The following is a 22,533-nucleotide window of genomic DNA, read 5'->3' as shown; positions in this document are numbered from 1 at the left end:
GATGCTGTCTGCAGTTAATGGTGTTCATTGCAAAGGATCAGTATAGATATGGAAATGTGAAAAAAATTCAAATTGTCCATATGATTGTTTTCCAAATGATAATTTTTTACCCTTTGATTGCAAGTGACACTTTATTCTTTAAAAAATTAAACTAATTACAACAAAATTAGAAAAAAGAACCTTAAAATTTAAAATTAAGTCAGAATTCTGGACCAGAGATGATGTGGATTCCAATTAAGGATGGGAAAAATCACAAATTTGGAGAAGTTGTTCTTGGATGAGAAAACTGTTATTTTACCAATTCAACTTATTTGCATTATTTATGGAAATACAATTCAGTACTCACTGTGCAAGAGCCACAACCTGTTCCCGGGTAGTAGTTAGTGGTAGAACTGCTTTAGAAGCATCATTAATGTAATCCAGTAAAATGAAGTCAGGTGGTGGTAGCCAATGTGAATTTTCTAGATCCTGGACTTTAGACATAATCTCAGTAACTTCTTTCATTTTTTCCTCTTCTTTTTTCCCTTTCCCTCTCCTTACATAGAAAACAATACACACTTATTTAGAATACTGTAATCTCTAAAGTCCAAATTTGAACACAGTAGTTCTCCAACAGGACATTTTAGACTAACTGATTTAGAGGGATAGGGGAAATAGTTTCTTATGACAATTGATAGCCCAAAATCTACAAAGCTGTAGAAAATACTTGTGGAACTTGTCCTCAGGAGATGGTTAGGAACCAAAAGACACTAGCTCCGTATTAATATTCCTTTAAATTCTCATTGTATGCTTGTTTGTGGCTCTGATATGCTTTTCCCATATATGGATTATCTAGGGGAGAAGACACCTATGTACAGCTACATAATAATAACAACAAGTTTTTAGAGAGTACACAGGAAACACTTTTAGTCAATTACAGTTTGGTTGCATGTGGTCATGAATTAAAAATTGTGAACTCCCATGAGTTTTTACTCAACACAGATCTGGACTTCAAATAAAGGAACAAGAGCATGGCTGAAATCTTGCCAGGACATGCCAAGCAGTAGTCTCTGTCACTGCAAATCCATGTACTTCAAGCATTATACAAACTACAACATGGTTTGTCAGACAAAGATTTTATAAGAGATCTGGTTTTGCTGATTTTTTTCATTGCACAGGCAACATTTTTCACTAATGTTCAGAATCTGAAAAATGACTGTGATCCTGAACAGGCATCACAAGCACCTAGCAGACGTATAACTGGAATTCTTGTTCTCCTTAGCTAGAATACCGTACATTGCATGAGTGATGCAGCAACTCTAAAATCAGTACCTTACCAGAGGCATCATTAATATCTATACACTCAGAAAGCTTAGGATTTTTCATTTGTGGGAACACATGGAACTTGTGTTTTGTAAACATTAAGTATTTTTTCAGCACAAATCATGAATAATTCTACTGTGAAATATGACAAAATTTCTTTTCTTTAACAGGTCTGTCTTTTTTTTTTTTTGTCTTTTTTTTTTTTTTTTCTTTTTGCATCCGTAATACTTCTGTCATTCTTGGAAGGAAAAAAGAGGAAAAAAGGACTACTAGAGCACATGAGTCTGGGTAACACTGTCATTATTATATGCTTTTCAAATTATTCTTAGAATTTTACAATGAACAGCGCTCTGAAGATGGAAGGCATTAGACAAAGCAGAAGGGCATATACCATTATCAGTAGTCTAATTCAAGCAATTTGTCTTCAGAATACTTTGCAAACTTTTACCTATTGAGATTTATCATATTCACAAAAAGCCCTTTTCATAGATTTCGTAATGCACATTTTTTAGAAGGATAACCAATTAAGATTTAATCTTCAAATTATAGAAAATTCACCACCCTCTTAAATAAACTGTTCTGGTTATTAATTACACTTATACTTGAAAAAAGCAGGCAAACAGTTTTCTTTATCTAATAAGATTCTATTTAACTATAGCTGGGGGACCTTACAATGCTAGATTAAACAGCTACCTACTTCTCCATTTATGCAGTTATGATTTAGTGTCTGACTTAGCAGGTTTTCATGACAACAGTTTCCACAAATGGTATAATTCTTGTTACTTGCATTTTTTCTCTTTGCCCACCGCTCTTCCTTTCTATTCTCTCAGTACTTTCTTTTCCCTATGAAAAGTGCACTGCTGAATTATAGTGCTATAGCAGAGAATTTTTTTTCTATCTACCCAGTGCCCCTGAGCTTCTGTTATTCTCCTTCTTTCCAGTTTTCAGAAAGACCTGAGAAGAAATGGTTTGAACAATGGTTTGTTTGTTTTTTTTCTGCTTATTTCTCTGAGCTATGACTATGCTCTGTTCTTTGGTGGAATGGCTGATGGAAGGTGGTCTTCTGCACCTGTCTCTACCCTGATCCGCAACTGTTTGGTTCACCATGTCTGTCTAATATTTACCTCATAAGGAACTGTGGAGTTGCTGTCTTACAGCTCAGTGCTATAAAATAATCAGTAACCATTGCAGTAGAATTCTACTATCTTTTTTTTTCCCTATCCTCTTTTTTATCCCCATCTTATTTATCAATGGGAATTATTATATCAGAAAAAAATCACTCCCCTTTTCCAAAGCTGTCTTACCACTTGTGAGACATACTTGATGCAAACCCAGGGGAACACTGCAAAGGAGAACTCATGGCAGTTAATAGTTTCCAAGTTGTTTCTGATTCCTGTTGCAGCTTCAGTACAGAAGTCCAACGGGTCACCAGAGAGTCAGTGTGAGGGAGAAGGTAGCCAATACAACATTCTACCACCAAAACACAGCCATGACACCTATTTTCTTTCATTTTCTGTATAGCTTAATGACTTGGCTGTATTTAGAAAAGGAGCATTGAAAAGTACTTCCTTAACTGCTGTACTGGAACATAGCATGGAATAAACGCACATTTATCAGTCTACATTAAATATTATCTTTTAGCTCAGTCAATGTGTACATCAGATATGCAACTGTTTGATCAAAAATGTTGCTATCTGTCTATGCAAATACATGTCAAGCTATCAACTAGGCACTTCCTCTACATCTAATTCAAACACCTCCAGCAGACAACTACAACTGCCATTTCTCTTAGCTTTCAACTATGGTTTATATACAGTAGTATCACTTTTTCAAAACAATGGCTTTAAACTGTGTTCAGTAGTACTTTGCAAAATAATGATGAACAGAAACATATGATCAAAGGAAAAAAAACTGTAGGAAAAAGTCTAAGCATGTTTGAGACTTGGAGTCAGATACTGACCTTCAAATAACTCCCATATATCTCACAAATTAATAATAATAATGATGTATGAATTATGGATTCAAAATGAATGACAATGGGGTTATAAATCATACAACTCGATCATGACATTCAAAAGCAATTATTTCATACCTGAAGAAAGAAGTCTTTGTATCCCTACAAGTTAACTGCGGGATATTGAGCCAGGTATTTGTTTTTTTCCTAAAGAATCTTTTCTGCATTCTGAAAGTGTTATGGTTGCTAACAGAGTAGTAATTTACTGTGTTAATTCACATAAATTACATTAAAAAGCAACTATCCAAGGGTTATTATATTATCTTGTCAGAACAGGTCTCTAAGCTCTGCACAACTGCTTTAGATGATGCAACATGGCCTATGACTCTAGAACATCTAAGATGAAGGAATCCCCTGCTGGCAAAGAGCAAACATGACTGGGGCTCCCGCCTCCCGCTCCCTTTGAGCAAACCAGCGTATGTATGGTAGGTCGTGACCAGAATATGCTGGGCATTGGGAGGACCTGGTAAATGAGCAGAAGCTAGAACAGGCCTGGTAAGATACTCAAGATGCAGTATCTACTCTTTTGCATCCTGAAAGAGGAACCTTCCACAATGCAATTCATAAGATCCATGTCAGGTATCTACTACAAAATTATTTAAACTGAATTCCAGAAGTGCTTGCAGTCCAAATAGCCAGTCAAATGTAAATATCTGCCTTGAAAGTCAATAACTTTTGGACAGACTTAGCTCACAATTCAGGTCCTGATTTAAGTCAAAACCTCAACCCTCACAGTGAGTAGCTACTGTATGTCTACCATTTGCATGTCAGTTCTAAACAAACTGATACACATATAATTCAAAGTGTAATGCCTTAAGCCTTTTTCTCTAGTGCTCCTTTTCACGGAATCACAGAATTGGCCAGGTTGGAAAAGACCTCAGAGATCATCAGGTCCAACCCTTGGTCCAACTTCAGCCCATTTACTACATCATGGCACTAAGAGCCATGTCCAATCTCAGTTTAAAAACCTTCAGGGACAGTGAGTACACCACCTCCCTGGGCAGGCCATTCCAATGCCTGATCACTCTCTCCGTAAAGAACTTCTTCCTAATATCCAGCCTAAACTTCCCCTGGCAGAGTTTAAGCCCATGTCCCCTTGTCCTATTGCTCACTGCCTGGGAGAAGAGACCAGTTCCCACCTGGCTATAACTTCCCTTCAGATAGTTATAGAGAGCGATGAGGTCACCTCTAAGCCTCCTCTTCTCCAGACTGAACAACCCCAGCTCCCTCAGCCTCTCCCCATAGGTCATATGCTCAAGTCCCTTCACCAGTCTTGTTGCTCTTCTCTGGACCCGCTCCAGCACCTCAATATCTTTCCTGAACTGAGAGGCCCAGAACTGAACACAATACTCCAGGTGTGGCCTCACCAATGCAGAGTACAGGGGAAGGATCACTTCCCTTGTCCTGCTGACCACACTATTTTTGATACAGGTCAGGATACCATTGGCCTTCTTGGCCACCTGGGCACACTGTTGGCTCATGTTGAGCTTCCTGTCAATCAGTACCCCCAGGTCCCTTTCTGCCTGGCTGCTCTCCAGCCACTCTGTGCCCAGCCTGTAGCGCTGCAGGGGGTTGTTGTGGCCAAAGTGCAGGACCCGGTACTTGGCCTTGTTGAACTTCATCCCATTGGAATCACGCCATTTTTCCAGTCTATCCAGATCTCTTTGCAGAGCCCTCCTGCCTTCCAGCAGGTCAACACTGCCCCCCAACTTGGTGTCATCAGCAAATTTGCTGATGATGGTCTCAATCCCCTCATCTAAATCATCAATAAAGATGTTAAACGGGACTGCACCCAACACTGACCCCTGGTGGACACCACTAGTGACTGGCCGCCAGCTAGATGCAGCCCCATTCACCAGCACTCTCTGGGCCCGGCCCTCCAGCCAGTTCTTAACCCAGCAGAGAGTGCACTCGTCCAAGCCACGGGCTATCAGCTTTTGCTCAGTGAAGACCGTTGTCCAGATAACTCCTGCTTTTCCTCTGTTGGATATACCACTGAACTATTGAGATCACAAAGCAGGGTCCAATTTTCTCTTGATTTCATCTCAAGCACACATATATACATACATACACAGAAATATATAAGCAGTCTAAGAAATCAACCATTATCTCTATCAATAAAATGCTTGTACAGATGGTAGCATATCATAGTTGATGGACGAGCTCCAAGCTAAATATTGCAAACATAGTACCTCAGTTCCTATAACAGACACTCCACCTCTCCCTTTTTTCAAACCCTGCAGCACTTAGCATTTTGTAATGCCCATAACTGACTAGGACTAACAGCTCTGAGGTATGGCCAAGGGCCCCTATACCATAAAATTGGGAAAATTAGGAAGTCAGCACTGGGACCCGCAGAAACCAGCATCATAAATGGTCAGCTCACTAAGTTAGCTAACTGAAAAGCCAAGGAGAGTTGTAGGTTACATCATATTCCTATCAAGGACTAGACATCATCCTGTTGATGGTGAGGAGGTTCTATCTGGACTGGTTTTGGGATCCTGAACATTCCACTGGAATTAGGCAGCTATGCCTGCCTTCTCTGAAAGGCACTGTTGTGGTTGTGATTGTGTTACTGTTTTACATAAGGAGTTAGTGGTTCAGTTGGTAGACCATGGTTCAGTTTTCTTCCACAGGCAAAATCTAAAAATTAAGCGTTTTATAATAAATGTTATCAAGACAAGGACTAGAACTGTGGTCTCGACTCTCTCAGGTAAGTACTCTTAACAGTTCAAGTAGAAAATTCTGTTTGTTATGCTTTTCATTAGCAAACAGCTACAATGAACCAGAATGAGATGGCTAAATCCCAAATATCATGTGGTCAGCTATCTGCAGGTGGGAGGGACACGCTCAGATCCTCTTTCTGTAAAAGAAGGAAATTAATTTCCTACAACAAGTTCAGAGATTCTGACCTATTTGATATAGGTGGACATGCCCACCAGATCAGTTCTGCAGAGCAAACTGCAGCACTGTACCTAGTGTGTGAGGTGGATTAGAGGGAACCCTGAAGATCAACACATTTTTGTCTGTTGCTGTCAAAACTGGGACAGTTCTGAGCACACTCTTCTCAGCTTTTAGTAATCTATGGAATTGCACTGGAAGAAATTTAACCTAGGAATAAGGATGCATGTAGGCAGTGTAGGAACTTTTTGTCCAAATTCTAAACTGAGAAGGAACTTCTATGCTAATTTCCCCATTTTGTGGTTGTCAAGCTGTAAAATAACAGCATTTCACTGCCTCCTAGGGATGCTGAAAGGAAAAACGGCAAAGTAAACAGGAAATGTTCAAATACAGCATGAGGAAGACAAATAATTACTAAGATAGATAAAGGAAGATTACTGCAATTAGGAGGTAAAAGAAAGACTCTGAAAACATGCTTAACAATGTATTTAAGCATTTATACTCTGTTATGAATTTTTCTATAACTATTTCCAATCAGAATTCTCTTTCTAATGTTAGAGAACCACAACAACGCTGGTAAGTAAATCTTAAGACCATACCTTGTTTTTTCTCTACTGCTTTTTCTTGAAAGAGCAGGTGACAAGGGAGTCTGCTCATAAGATGAATCTTGTGCCTTTTCCTCTACTGCAAGGACACTGAAACAGAGCAAGATATTTTTGCATATTATTTGCACAGATAGTATTTGCATGTTGAGCTATGAAAATAGAGTTTTGATTTTAAAGGACAGTAAATATATTCATAGGAAGTACATAAGTGGATGAACTAACATAAGCACTAATAAACTGGATACTGATTCAGGGATCAAAAATGAAGTATTGTACACCAAATGAAGGACACAAAAGGAATTGGGGAGTAAGACTGCTGCTGAGATGCAAAGGCAAGAAGCTGTATCAAAGTCAAAGGAAGAAAACCTGATAGTTAAAGACAACTCCAGGAATCAACAAAGAGCATGGAACTTTAATTTGTCATAGATATTCTCAGACGTATTTATGGCATCATATGCAAGCTTAAAAGGGAAGCTAATGATAATGTAAACCAAATATGTGATGTGTTGACAGAGAAGAAGGTTTTGGACTTGCAAAATATTGGTAGACCATTCTTTGATCTGTGAGACTGTTTACAGGAAATTACTCCCAGTTAAACAAGCCCAATACCAACTTCCTGCATTCAAATCTAAGAAGATTTGTTAGGCTGGCTTCAACTTAAACAGAGAAGGAATGGACACAGGTTCTTTATCAAGACTGAAAGCTTGATGCTTGGCTTTGTCTTGCCTCTTGGGATGTTGTGCTTAAAATTCCCTGCTTTTGCCTGTACAGGAACATAATCAAATCACAGGTTTCATTGTCGCATGCTGACATTCAGCTTAGATGACATAATTATTATGGCAGATGACAAGCTTTGTTATAACTAATAAAACACCAGGTGACCCACTGTCAGGAATCAAAGGGTGTTAAATGAATAAGTCTTAATGGCTAAATTAAAAAAAAAAAAAAGCAAATCAACTGAATAAATCTTTTCTGCCAAGAGGGAAAAAGAAGTTATTTTCCAAATTCTTATTTTAGAAAACACAAAATTCTTGCCTTCTAGGACAGGAAGCACTATACTGAAATGTCTCTATTTTATATATGTGTATGTGTATGCAGTACTTTGTACTGCAAACAGTGGAAACAATGGAAAACATGAGCTATTGCAATAACTGTTGGTAGATCAAACACGACTCACTCTTCTCGTGGTTTAGCATTAATGAAGATTATGGCCCGACGGTCAGTAAGCTCTTGCATACTCAGTTCCTCCAAAGACAAAAATTTCACTCCAGGTTTTATCTACAAGGAAATCAGAATAAACAATAAAGTGTTCTGATCAGTTAAAGTTGAAGAGAATAAATGTATTTAAAAGATACCTAAAGAGTAATATAAAATTCCTAATCTTTAACAGAAGACTGACATAAGAACCTATAAAGTCATTCAAAATGTGAAATTTGTTTCCTCTTAATTTGCATTTTCCTCATCAATTTTCTTATAAAAGATTGTTTATAAATAATATAATTTGTAATTATTGGTACTGTGTCATTCCAAACAGTTCTAGAATAAGGACGTGTTCCTGAGTCTGGAGACTTTATAAGATAGGATAGAATTTTTAAAAGCAATCAAGTAGTTTAGGAGCAGGTATTTTAATGATTTTCTGTAAGACTGGTATTTCTAATTCATTTGGGCATTTTGAAAAGTCCTTCTTGGATTTAAACTGAACGTAGCATTAACAGGTGATACAGAGTGGAGTCTTTATACATAAACAGTGCTTTGTGAGAAAACGGATCATGACCAAGGTGAAAACATGAACTCTCTACTTCTTTATGTAAAAGCAAACAAATAAAAAACCCACAGGTCATTCAGTGTTACGTTAGTATTACGTATAGTGCAGTAAAAGAGACCAGAACTAAGGTCTGAGAAAGGATCTGGAAAGGAACTAGGAGCTGCACAGCTTACGTGGGATTGGGAAGAAGATCACAACTGGGGAATAGCATGAAGATGATGAAATTTCATCCATGCAGAAAGATAATAAAAAGAAATTAGAGTAAAAGATGGGAAACCTCAGGACAAGAAAATGAAGTATTTTATGTAGCCAGATTCAGGCTTTTGCTATAGTACTCTTACTTCTTCTAAATCAAGATGAAAATTTTAAACTTTCTAAGTTGATTAATTTATTTAAAGTAGCTTACCTGACCACAATCATAGAATCCATCAGTAATGATATTACTTGATGATAAATAACCCCTCTGGCTGTACTTTTGGGAAAGATTGTTATCATACAGATTTTCCAGGGCAGCTTCACTGAATTTATTTCTGCGCCCTATTGATAGATTAATTTCTTCTAGGATGTCTAAAGCGCTGTTAAAAATAAGAAAAAGGCTAATTCATAATTAAATACCAACTAATTGTCATTATACACTTCAGAGTTAGTTTTCAGCATTGTCAAGGCCAAGACAGATTCTTTTCCAAGTGCTGGCCTGGTGCCCTCTGGGCCAGCAAGGAGCTGGCTGTGCTGCACAGAATTCTTTCTCTGGGCGAGGAAAACACCTTGCAATGCTCAAAAGCAAAAGCAATTCCTTTAGGCAGTGAAACAGTTATATAAGGAAATGCTAACAGGGTGCCCCGACCTTTTATCAGAAAAACCAGGATGCTCTAACCTTTTATCAGAATAAGAGAGATGTAAAATAGAGTTAAAGGAATAATGTTCAGAGCTGACCATATGACAGAGTTCAGGGACCCTCTCTCTCACTCTTCCCATCTCCAACTTGCAATGCAATTTGCAGGCTCCAGTTGTGCATGATGCAGTGTGTGAATCCCTCTGGTTCAGGACTGTCACTGTGTTTGGGCAGAGATTGCAAAACACAGACGAGCATGGCAACATGAGCAGTTGTGTCAGCACCACTGGACTGGCAGGACTTTGCAGCATGGAGGTAGAAACAAATAATCGTGGGGAAATAGGAAGACAGGAATTCATTCCTTAAGCTGGTTTCGGTGCTGAAACCCATGTACTGGTAACATCTGACCTGAGAAGCTTAGGAAAAGGCTACTAAGAAGATAAAGGAATCTGAATCCTTAACCATTCTGTGATTCTGTGATTCTGTGAATCAAGAGACCATAACATAGTGCAGTTTTGGAAAAAAAGAGATACATTAATGTGTGTGCGTGTGTATATTCAAATTTATATCTGTGTGTATCTATACACACACGCAGACATTCCTTGCATCCTAAGGAATCAATTTTATATTTATATATATATATATAATGAACTCCACATTTAGACTGCCCATTTCTCTCTGTGAACTACACAGGGAGCCTCAGCTGTGGACATTTACAATGTAGACTTCTGAAGGTATGTCAGATGGATTCCAGAGAGCAAGTTTTTCAGGCAGGGCAAATGACAACCTTCTCTTTTGGAAGAAAGCAATGGGAGAAAATAGTGGAAGAGCAGTACAGGCTATTTGTCACACAGCAAACTGCAAGAAAGTCAGGTAACCTGCAAGTAATGCAGGGAAGAATTTTAAAGGAGAAAATGAGGAGGAAAAGCCTAATGAGTACAGCAGTGTTGAAGACAGATGACATTACAGGCACAATGGCACATTGTCCTCACGTGGAGGAAAGACAAGCCAAAAAGCGATAAATATGGCTGCAACAAAAATTCTTTGAAGACCCAAAAGCCAAAAAAGGACTCACATAGAAATGGAAACACTGACGCTTCCAACAACAAAAAAAGTAACGGAAAAAAAGAAGGACCCACAGGCAAAGTGAGATGCAACTATTCAGGGACTGAAACAAAAATAAATGTTTCATATGCTGCAAGTCAGAGAGGAAAATATAGGCCTATTGCTCAATGTGGGAAGAAAACTCATAACAGATGGCACAGAAAAGACTGAAGTGTCTGATGCCTTTTTCGCTTCAGTTTTCATAAAAAGGTTGCAAGCAGATGCCTGGCAGTAATACTAACAAGGAGGTGGAAACAGTAGGCTTAACATGTCTAGAATAACTTTGAGGAGACAAAGCTATCAGTGCCTGAGGAGACTTACCTTATACTACTCTATGAATTGGCAAAAGCAATCTCTGAACTATTCATAATTATATTTGAAAATTCAGGGAGGACAGGCTAGGTGCCAGAAGAGTGGAGAAGGGCTAAGAGAGTATCTAGATTTGAAAAATGAGTAACAAGGAAATAATAGAGATAATTCATCCAAATTCCAGTATCCAAAGGACACCGTATCAAATTGTTAAACAATCAGTTTGCAAGCAACAAGAGATAAGAGGCTAAGAAATAGCCATTATGTATTTGTCAAGAATAAGTCGTGTAAACCCAATCTAATCCTTTCTGTGATAGGGCAACTGACTTAATGTATAGGCACTAAGAAGTAGATGTGAGATACTAGTTGACTTTGAGATATGTTTTCACTTTAATAAGTCTTTTCACATATTCCTATTTGAATACTCATGAGTAAGTCAGGGAAATATGATCTGCATGAAAATAACATGAAGTAGTGCCTGACTGGTTGAAAAACTATGCTTAATGTATTATTATCAATAATATGCTGTCAAACTGGAAGGACATAAATTATAGTCCTACTCCGATACTGTAACAAAGAAGGGATTAAATAAGAACAGTGCTATATGCAAGATACAGAAAGAAATTACTGAGCTTTATCTGATGGTGGTATGACCTCTGCTGAAGTACCTCATCCAGGCTGGAAGACAGCTCTTCAAAAGGGCACAAATAAGTGAGAGAAATTCAGAAATGTGTGACAAAATGATGCGAAGATTTCAAAACAAAAATAAGTTTAATGTTTCTCCTTTGTCATGAAAAGGAAAGTGAGAGAGGGATGTGGAATGTGAGAAAATTCAATAAGTTAAACTCCAATTGCTATAAAAAGGTCATTATTCAATCCCACTGAAACTAAGACAACATGTAGTTGAATTGATTGGTTGTAAGGGATATTTAGAACTCAAACCCACCTTCTAATCGTAAGGTTAGTTCAGCACTGGAACAGGTTACCTTGGAAAGTTGTGAAACCCCTTCAGAAATGGTAGTTACACTTAACAAGCAAAAACATGTCAGTGTACTTGATTCAGTCTTATAGTGGGTAGAGGGATAACCTCACCTTTGAGGTCCGCTCCAGACCTAAATTTCTGAGATTCCCCCTTTGCAGAATCCCCTCATAAATGGTTTTTAAGTATCTGTGCAGTAATCAGAGAAGCGTCCAGCAGAGGGAGCAGGGCAATTACATATATTTTAATCTAATAACTAAAATGGTCACCCTGTGTAAGGAATCCTGTGCCATAATTCGTATAACCTAAAACAGCTTTTGTAATTCCGATATTAATATATGGAACTTGGAGATTCTAGGAAGGACTAAAATAGAGCCTCTTTTACGTAAAACTTCAGCACACCTGCAGTTTACTGGAGCGTAGCCTGTGTGTAATAAGTATAATTTACTGTATATTGAACTTAGCCTGAATCCTTCATTTTGCTTTCATATGTATGGGGTACTGCAGTTTGTAATTTTGGCTGATGTAAGTGCACCTTCAATATAAAGCCTAATTTAGTCACAGAAACAATACATGTTTTTATAATTCCAGACAGTTGTCTCTTCAGGCTTGCATTTTTTCTTCAGACTTCTGTTACTTAAATCAATACCATTTCATCTGTAATATCTGTGGTGGAAAAGTAGTTTCTGCTTACCAAAAAGTACAGCTTCACTTGTTACTCTGCTATAAATATGTAAAGATGAACTTTTAATAAGAGTTCTCTCATCAAAATCTTCCCTCTGCCCCTTAATACTATTTCTACTCACCCCAGCCTGCATAGTTCAACCGCAGTTACTTCATCACTTGCACAGACTGTAACAGCCAAACAGGCATTTCTTCTGACTTCTGCATTCTTAGAATGCAGCAGTTCAACGAGGGGTTGCAGTCCACCTGCATTTCTTAGCTATGAAACAAAAAAAAAAAAGAAGACGACATTGCTACTTACATATTTCATCTGTCCCTGCAAGGACAGCCTGTGAAATTCATGTTCCAAAACATTCAAGTCTCACAGACAAGCTATGCTGTGCTGGTGGAATGGCCACTCGTAGGGATTCTCTGCTCTGTGACTTCTGCAGAGGCTGGGGCTGAAGGGAACTTCAGAGGGGATCCAGGCACACATCCCTTCTGGCTCTGCCTTGCTCTGACGTTAAGGGATTGCGGTGTGGAAACTGAAGACACTATGCAGTCCAAGCCTGCCACAGAAGTTACACCACTTTTTTCTGTGTTCTGTTGCCTCTTAGCAACTAATTTACATCACAATGTATTTGAATTTGTATTGTACTGTATGTATGACAATCTCATTAACATCCTATTCTCTTGTGTGCTACAGTATCTTTCCTATACACACTGGAGGAAATACCACTCATTTGGATTTTTGAAGAGAAAAACGTTTTAAGGACACTGAAAGAGGTGTAGATTAATTATCTATGCCTGTTATTCATGTCCTAATTAACAGCCCTAACCCATGAGGAATCCCCAGCTTATGAATGTGTGAAGGCACATAGTATCATCCTTGTTTATGAAAAGAAAATAATATGAACATTGATAAACAGAGGAAAGTTTGACTTGCTGGATGCCACTGGTCAAGGGATTAACTATATTTTGAGTTTTGTTTGAATTACATTTACTCCCTGCACATCCAGCATCATATAAATCAAGGTCAGACATTAGTGTTCAGGCCCTGAAAGTGGGCGACAGAACAATGAGGGAAAATAGAGAGGACAGAAGTTCTCATCTTCAAAACAGAGCCGACAGTTGCAACTGAAAGAAACCTTAATGTTTAATGCTCATAAACATGGAGATTAAGATATAGCTCTGGTTAAAGCTCATTAAAGCTGTAAAACATTAATGTGGTACAAGCAAATGCAGCAGTAAAAATACAAATTAAAGAAAACCCTTTCTAAGTTCTCAAGGGAAACAGGGCTAAATTCAGCTGAACAAGCCAATGTTGAAAGTGAAAAATCTAGAAACCCTGTGACTTCTAGTACAGACACACAAAATACAAAGATCCTAGGTAAGCAGAATGCAAACAATCAGGATGTAGAAATGTTACAAACAACCACAACCCCAAAGAAGACTTTTACCTCAGTTCTTGCATCAGCATCACAACCAAAAGCAGCCACAGCAAATGCTGCTTTGCTTTGCACTTGGCTGTTGGTCGAGCGCAAGGGTTCTGCAAGCGCTCTCATAACACTGCAGCCCTGGATAGTTACGCGGAACAGCTCTTGTGTGGCCAGATTTGTTAGCGTCGTGGCAGCATTAGCAATGGCTTGATCTCTCTGAGCATTCAGGGTATTTACTAATGGCTGGATTCCTTCAGCCTCAGCAACAGCACTAGCAAAATTAAGGAGAAAAAAAGAAATCTCTGTTAATTCGGGCATTTTTTCTTCTTAGCTTGTTATATTTGCCAACTAAATTAGTATTACATTTCAATAATATCAAATATTGCTTACCTGCAAAAAATTGCAAGAATGTTTATATTCTAAAGCATGCAACTGAAATGAAAAATGGAACTGTGACACCCCTCTTTCTGATGCATTAACTATATTTATCCCACAGTGTGAAGCTCAAGAGGCATAACCTAAGTAGATAAACCATCACAAACTTCTGGATTTTTCAGCTTATTAGGACTTAGATTCTTTCTGAGGTTTTGAATAAGTGAATGAAATCTTGCATCTTTTCAAAAATGCAGAATTTCTGAATCTTTAGTTCCAGGCAAATGCTTCTGCAGAGTTTTATCATCTCTCCCCATAATCAGTCTAGCACTATTTCTAATGAGGATTATAGTGGCTGGAATATCGCGTTGTTGTTCTTTGTGCTGTCTCCCTTAATTTCTGTGATCAGACACTTAGGTGGCATAAACACAGTAGGGCAAGTTTCTGCCATTCTTACAGAGTAGGTGTACATGGTGCAGTTCAGGGCAATGTAGAGATTATTGTGCTGGCTTTATACACGCTAGTTTAGACAGCAGGAGTACAATAGACACATCGGCATAAAGTTCAGCGCTGGCTACAACTGTGGTTTCACATCAACTAGTCTGTCAGCAGCAAATCCAGTTTAAATATTCCCTCTGCTTCCAGGCAATCATTGCAGCCAGGACTTGGAAGGGTGATTTCCCTCAGCAGTGCTGGGACAAATGCTGGGCTGGCCAAGTTCTGAGCTAGACCCGAAAAACAACCTGTTTGCAAATGAAATTGGGGAATATTGTTGGGATTTTCTGAAGGATTATTTCACAGATTTAGGTTAGAGACCAGACATGAAATAACAGTTGAAGAAGCACTAGTTAGGGAATAGTGACTTCAGGCAGGAGACAGCAAAAGGTGCAGGCAGCTGCACTGTTAGAGGACACATTTGCAAATGACTTAAACCTGATGTGCTGCAAAACTAATAGTCACGTGGGCCAACATCTCAGTCACAGCAGAAGGAACTGGCCTACAACCACTTCCTCTGAACACTGCTGTTCTGCTTCCAGCACTCACTTTTAAAAGAAAAAGTCAACTTCATATTTAATATCTGGGATAAAGAATATATTTGAAAGCAGCTGGTGACATGGCTTATAGTGATAGTAAATGCTTGACTACAACTGATGCAGACGCTCAAGAGAGAACCTGACCTGGCTGAGGAGGAACTACCACACACTGACAAATCTGAAAAGGCATACATGCCTGGGTTACCATCTCATTATGTAATCTTTGGTTTCTTTGCCACAGGCAAAAGAATCTACTGATACAAATATAGTTTATATTCTTCAAATGCCATAAGATATTCCATAACTTAAGAGTTTTGCCAGCCTTCTTGCCAAAACTTTCCTTTCTACTAAACAATGGGAACTCACTTCTTTGTCTATGTCATCTTACGTCTATATCACCTTAAATTAACTTCAGTGGTATTTTTCCAATGTCATTATAAACCATCACACTATAAAAATGGGATTGTCTTCCTTCTGAGTTTGTATATAAAATCTGATCAAATGATTTGAGGCATATGCCCAATTTACTATCTGCTCTGTTTGTTAAACAAAAGTTGGCAATATTGTTAGCAATGAAAATGCACAGATGGCAATTTGAATTTTCCTTGCAACTGCTTTTTATACCCCCTTTTAGTACATTTTGTTTATATCGAAAACATAACAAAATCTCCTACCTCTATATGAGCATATTTAGGCACTCAACAACAGAAGATTGTATATCTTTTGTAAGCTTTGCAAAATTTCAGTTAACACATTAATAAGATAAATCTGGATGTGAAAATCTTACTTTCACTGTAACAGTGTCTTACCAAAAATCAAACTAACCTTTTGGTACTTTCACAGTCACAAAATAAACACAAGCTAAGGTGTATTACATATACAAGAAACAGTTATGCTATCAAAGCCTGTCAAGGCATTGATAAAACCAAAAAACCTCAGGAATGCTTTTATGCAAGCAGGACAGAAAGCAGAATACATGTCAACCTGTGCTACATAACCCCATCACATGGGCAACACGAGGCCAGTCTTACTGTGAACTGGCCTTAGTGCAGGTATCTTCAAACCACGTTTTGAGAGAGGTGAATGCAGATACTATGAAGCATACCTAGAATGAATCAGCAGAGGCTGACAGGAGTTGTTAGTCTGGTCTCTGCCTCATCTCGAAGGTGCTGGCAGCTCACAGGCAGTGCTGCAGCGGGGGTGTAAGAAGGCTGGCAGGCAGGCCCCAGCCCCGGGTTTGGAAACACAAGGAAAAGGCAGCAACCCAGGGACTGATGGTGAATGGCGCTATTAGCTTGGATGCAGCATAAAGGTGTAGGGCCAGTTTGGTGTTGGCTAATTAATCCTTCTGGAGTACCAATAACTTTAATGCAAGCACTTCGTCTCTGTTCCGAAGTGAACCCCATGTTTTCAGATGTCCTGCACTGCACTCCTCAGAGTGTCTTCAATTAGCTGGATTTCCCCCTGAGTGTCCTCCCTCCCCTTCCCTCTTTGATCAGATGAAGACAAGCTGAAAATGTTTTGTTTGGTTGTTGGGAGATTTTTGCTAGTTTGTTTTTGTTTGGTTAGTTTTTTTACTTAGGTAATGCCACTGTATTTCTAGGTTCTCTGGTTAATATTGTCTTTTCTTCCCCATGAAAATTTTATCCAGATTTCCAGCTTCAGGAATGCTGTAGCTCTATCCATGCTGCTGTATATGAAGAAATTCCGGACATCTTGGTTGCACATGTAAGGATCAGCTGCACACCACATGTACCACAAGCTTTCCGGAAAACATCACATTCATAGTATGTGTAACAATGACGCGATGTACCTGCTGGCAAAGTGTGGGAGAGACTCACCATACATGCACACAGCCATGGACAGCGAGGCATGTTCATAAGCCATCAGATTTACAGCATTACACAGGATATACACACATACCTTATTCATGAAAAAAAATTAAAATCAAAGAGTTTTTCCTGTACAATGGATACACAGAAATTCCAGGATTTATGGGACAGGTCCACTGCTCACGAAAGTATCAGTGCATCTCACAGGCGTACTATATCCGATACTTCTGCAGTAAGTATAGGACTTTTAATATTCCTATATTATACCCTGTAACATATGTATTGTCCTGTAGGAAATTCTAATAAACATATAATCCCTAACAGACTGATTATAGTATGATACATGAAACTGAATGACGTAGTCAATCATATTACAAGCAGATTTACTATGATTTCCATAAAGCCAGCAAGTACACAAGTACTTGACAAAAGAGCAAGGTGACAGCTCCTCGTGCGTTCGGAGGTGACCTCGGCGAGGTACAGAGCACAGCCAATTTTCTCAAGTGCCACTCAACTTTGAAAAGGTTGAGAACCACTGATTTAGAAGATCATACATATTTATTTCAATCCTGTGTTCTATTCCTGTGCAGATTCATTTTGAATCACAGTTTCATGAGTATGGTTTAATCAAGTAGCCCAATGGATCACAAGGCAAAAAGAATTCATGTTAGAGGTAACAACAGCAGGTAATGAGAGTTGAGGGTAACCAATACCTTCGAGAATAAGATTTTAAGAGGGTGTAAAAACCTGAGGGCAACACATACAGGAAAGGTTATGAGGGAAGAAGGAAGAATGAGGAATCCATAGTTCAGCTCACTCCTACCCCACAGCCTTGTGGAAAACACAGAAATAATGCTATCACCTTGGGCCACGGGGCCCCAGCTGTTAAAGAGCCAGCAGTGCCTGACCTCAGCAGGGAGCTGAAAGAATGAATATGCTTAGGAGTTTAAGGTGCTGAAATACTACAACATTAAAATCTAAGTATGACGGTCCTCCTTCCCTTCCATCTTGGGCAGACATATGCAATGTGCAGTTTTTTTATTACAAGAGAAGTCAGACAATTAAGTTTTTACCAGCATTGTTTCTGCCTGATGTAGATCGGCACTAGCCCCTCTCCCTGCCTCCAGACCCCATTCTGCTTCAGACACGTCCCCTTGAGACAGTGACTTTATCACTGCTCCCACTGCGGGACTGCATCCTCAAGGAAAAACAGAGCCTTGGTTTAGGTGAAAAAAAGTATACACCTTTTGATGTGGAAAAGGAGTAAATTATATAGATCCACAGCTTTTTTTCCTCCATGGTGTGTAAAGATTCAAAATACATCAAATTCCCCAATAATGGAGTTAAAAGATGAAAGAAAAAGAAAGAAAACAATTAAAAGGGGAAAAAAAGGATGCAACATCACCATGTTTTTTTGAAAAGTGGAAGCTATCTGAATTACAAACAAACAAGAAAAAAAAATGGGGAAGATAGGTTTAGAAATTATAGAGCTCAAATCAAAGTAAAAATAATTCAAATTTTATTATTTATAAGTACATGGTTTTGATCATTAGAGGGCCTAATCTAACAGGGTTAGGCATTTACCTTAACCAAGGTATAGATGGTTCAGGTGCCCTAATGACCTTAACCATGCCCTGTAATGAAATAGTAAAATTCTGATTACAGTTGAATTCAAATTACTGTAGAATAGCTAAAATATTTTTCTCAGGTGTCAATGGAAAGGTAAACATTAAAAGGTCAGATAATAAATACTTAAATTATTACTTTTAAATATACATTGTAACAGGTTATTAAGAAACTTTATTTCAAATTCTTTGAAAGATCACTCAGGACTCAAAGAGTAAATAATGGGAGCTTGAGAAAAACAAATGGCTTTTTACTGGAAAACTAAATTAAAAGTTGACAATAAAATCATTGCCAAAAGTTTCACAATACAAACTTATTTTTAAACAGTTACTTCGGAGGTGCACATGAATTTCAGTGAACTAAATATTTCACTGCTTTAGTTGTCCAGGGTGCAATAGGAAAGTTCAGACATTGGTAGAGTGTTGTGAACACAATCATCAGTAAAAACTGGACCAAAGCTCTGTCATGTTTGTTTTTTATTTTTAGAACTGTAAGCTCCCCAGGGCAAGAACCACCTCTTTGTTGGCATCACATCAAGCATAATACTAGCTCTGTTTGCTGACCAAGCCTCCTGGCCATGACAAGGAAGATGACAGATTATTTACTTCCTTAGTGCACAGAGAATGGTCCAGCCAGCTTTGCCTCCTGAAGAGAAGCTTCAGCAGAATGGAGAAAACAACTACTGGTGTTCAAAGAGCTGACAGAAACCCCTGAGCCTGCCACCCCGAGCCCCCACCCAAGCAACCTCCATGGAGGGGAGCAGAGGGGACGGGCAGTGTTGCAGCTTCACACCACTGCGTACTCTGGATTGCGCTTAATATAGAGTAGTGAGATTCGCACCTCATAAAAATGATAAAGTATGTTTGGTTTTGCTTCTTCTACCACAGCTGAACATAAACGGGTTTATACTAAATTATATTTTTATTCACTTCAATGGTCTTCCCCACTTCTGACTGAGGATTTAAGACAATTTCTCCTAAGAAGAAATCCAATTTTTTTCCTCTTCATAAAGGCTATTGGACTCCTTATGGACTTCATTTTCCAAATGTATTTGCAACTGCATGTTTAATTTCTGTGCAAAATTACTGTGATTGTGTGTGAGGTGCTTAGCTAGCCATTTATGCCTGTGTATATCTCATTTTCATACATAATTGCATGTAAATTATGCATAAGAATTATGCATCTAATTACACACACATTTTTAAAAATCAACTCTATCTGTGTTAAATCGCATGACTTTTTTTTCACACAAGGCATTTTTGATCCAGATTTATTATATAATTTCTGACTGAGAAATATAATAATCAGAAGTTTGAAAAACCTCAAGAAATATCTTCCTTTGTATCCCTTGAATGTATTAGTATTCTTCATTTGCTTCGTTATGCCATCAGAATAATCACATCCAATAAATATCTTTTGCATTTACGAAAAATTTTACTTTGTGATTTAATGATTTTGAAAAGCAATTTATTTGTGTATAGTCACTTGTATTTTATTTAAAGACTAATATTCTGTTTTCTTCATGATACAAGCAAAATTAAAGTCAGTATGTTTATTCTGAGTAAGGGAATCTAGCACAAGAGACTCTGGGGCCCCTTTGTTCTACAATAAAAATATTGGCAATATCAACAAACCATATTCATTTTTCATTTCAAGAACTGAACCCTCTATTCCAATTTCTTACTGACAAGTATCTTGTTAAAACATCAACAAATTCCAAACTCAATAAACCTGACAGTCTGGAAGCAATAAAACCTTAAACTGTCTGGGTTAGCTGAGACTGTAATACCTGACTCTCATTTAGCAATACACAGAGATCTTCTAATGTCTGTCATTAAACTCTGACAAAGTTATATAAATCTCCATTCTAAAACTGTAGTATTCCTAATTTCAAATATTACAGGGGCACTGGTAATGAATGACCTATGCATGATATCTAAGCTTTTCAATTATAATACTATTTGCAAACTTTATCAAGAATTTCTGATACTTGACTATTATGAGAAAGGCTTGAAATTCAGCCATAGAAGCCTTTTTTTCCCTTTACAGACCCCAAGTATCTGCAGTCAGGATAAGTTCATGAAAAAGTCACTATCCCCCTATATCTCTTTTTTTCTAATACAAGAAGTAGTGCATGCAAAAATCAATAACTCAGCACAAGTGTTGAAAGTCTGGAATCCATATTGTTACAAGAGGAAATTAAGGGGGGACATTCTGGAGTTGCCAGAGCAGCCTTCACGGAGGTGCAGTGGAAGGAAAGGAAGAGCCAAAGCAGGATCCCCACAACAACTCACCCGAACCCAGGGACCGAGAATACAGTGGCTCCTCTTCATCTCTGGAAGCACTAGCTGAGGAAGGACAAAAAAGCTAGGCCAAGTCAGCCTCTCTACAAATAGAGCTTGGACTGTAAAACTTGACTCAATCTTTCACTTCAGGATAAGTCTTTTCTGTACAACTTAGAACTCATCTCAAATGGCACCAATTCGTTTTGCCTTGCTAAAGGTTCAAGCTCTTATGATGATTCAGAGTGGAGAAATTTATGCTTTTATTTTTCTCCCTTAAAGTTAAATCTCTAAAAAGGACACATACACTACTGTGTCAAGATAAAATTACTGCGGTTGCAAGTCAAAAGGTTAAAAGTTACTTGTGAAAGTTTATTTTTACCCCCTTGTGGTATGACAGTCCAAGTAGACAACACACCACAGTCAGTGCACAGGTTAAATTCACAGCAGGACAGAATTCAGTTTGCATGATCGGCCATAAACCTGCAATTCCCTTATACACACTTAAAATAAATAATTTCACATTATACTAAAGTAAGTTCAAACATATACTTAAATCCTTTGCATTTGAGAAATAAGCTACGAAGAAAACTTGCATATAAAAGCACCAATACATTTGTCAGAAATTTACTAAAATGTAAAATAAAACTCTTGCCATTTTAAATTCATAAAAAGTATAATTCATCTCAGTGCATTTCACTGAATGTCACTGTAGGTATACACACTCAAGAGAAAACATGTTATTTGTTCCACTACATAAAACACAGTTTTCTCTCCCAGGCTTAGAAGTCTCCATCCAGAGAGAAAAAAGTTTCACCTGATCCCAGAGAACACTATGGCAGCGAGCTACAGGTGACAATACACATGCTCTGAGTGAAATTCCAGCCTTCTACAGCTAAGATTAATAGCAATCATACTGCAAGGCTTTGAAGGTAGGAGAGCACAAACAGCCCAAAAGATTTTGCTATATCTAATCGGGGTAGAACTTCTATATAGTTACCGTTATCTCAGTTTAGTAGTGTTCTGTTTTCTGTCTGAACCTATTTTGGATGCAATTAGGTTCTCACGCACCTTAGGGTGTGTGACAGGAGATTTGTGTTTGGTAGAAATGAATGCTCCATATTGGTCTCTGTCTTCAATATAAGCCCTGATAGGCAACAGAGTTTAAAAACAAACAAATAGGAAAATGCACAGCACTATTTTTCTTGTGAAAGAAGAGTTGTATTGGGAACAAAATGCAGTTACACTGTCTGAGTCTATAGAAGGACTTCTCCGCATAGCCACACCTTCCCAAATCTAAGAGAAAAAATGAACAGTTTGCTTGGAAATGTTTTGCACCTGCCAGACATCCCAGCATTAGGCCTTGATTCAGCTTTTTTGCCAAGGGAGAATTTACCATAAAATATTTTGCAGTTTTCAATGGACATCAATATGTAACTTTTGAGGAAAAGCTTGTGAGCTTTTGGGTAATGAC

At 38.2% G+C, this 22,533-nt stretch overlaps 1 protein-coding gene across 6 annotated transcripts in view; it reads right to left on the bottom strand.

Annotated features, from left to right (window-relative positions):
- ARMC3 (armadillo repeat containing 3) overlaps window positions 1-22,533 on the bottom strand; it is a 59,227-nt gene that overhangs the window by 4,173 nt on the left and 32,521 nt on the right. For 5 of the 6 annotated variants that reach the window (XM_071805223.1, XM_065831501.2, XM_071805226.1 and 2 more), the window contains 6 exons: window positions 13,935-14,184; window positions 12,618-12,754; window positions 8,994-9,162; window positions 8,000-8,100; window positions 6,817-6,912; window positions 347-535 (listed from right to left, as the gene is read on the bottom strand). In XM_071805223.1, the coding sequence (XP_071661324.1) occupies window positions 347-535; window positions 6,817-6,912; window positions 8,000-8,100; window positions 8,994-9,162; window positions 12,618-12,754; window positions 13,935-14,184 (942 nt within the window). The remainder of the gene's footprint in view (window positions 1-346; window positions 536-6,816; window positions 6,913-7,999; window positions 8,101-8,993; window positions 9,163-12,617; window positions 12,755-13,934; window positions 14,185-22,533) is intronic. The other variant, XM_071805227.1, reaches the window with a different exon arrangement.

This window comes from Patagioenas fasciata, chromosome 2 (assembly GCF_037038585.1).
Source record: "Patagioenas fasciata isolate bPatFas1 chromosome 2, bPatFas1.hap1, whole genome shotgun sequence".
Taxonomy (NCBI): Eukaryota; Metazoa; Chordata; class Aves; order Columbiformes; family Columbidae; genus Patagioenas; species Patagioenas fasciata.
This window is presented reverse-complemented; position numbering and strand designations above follow the sequence as displayed.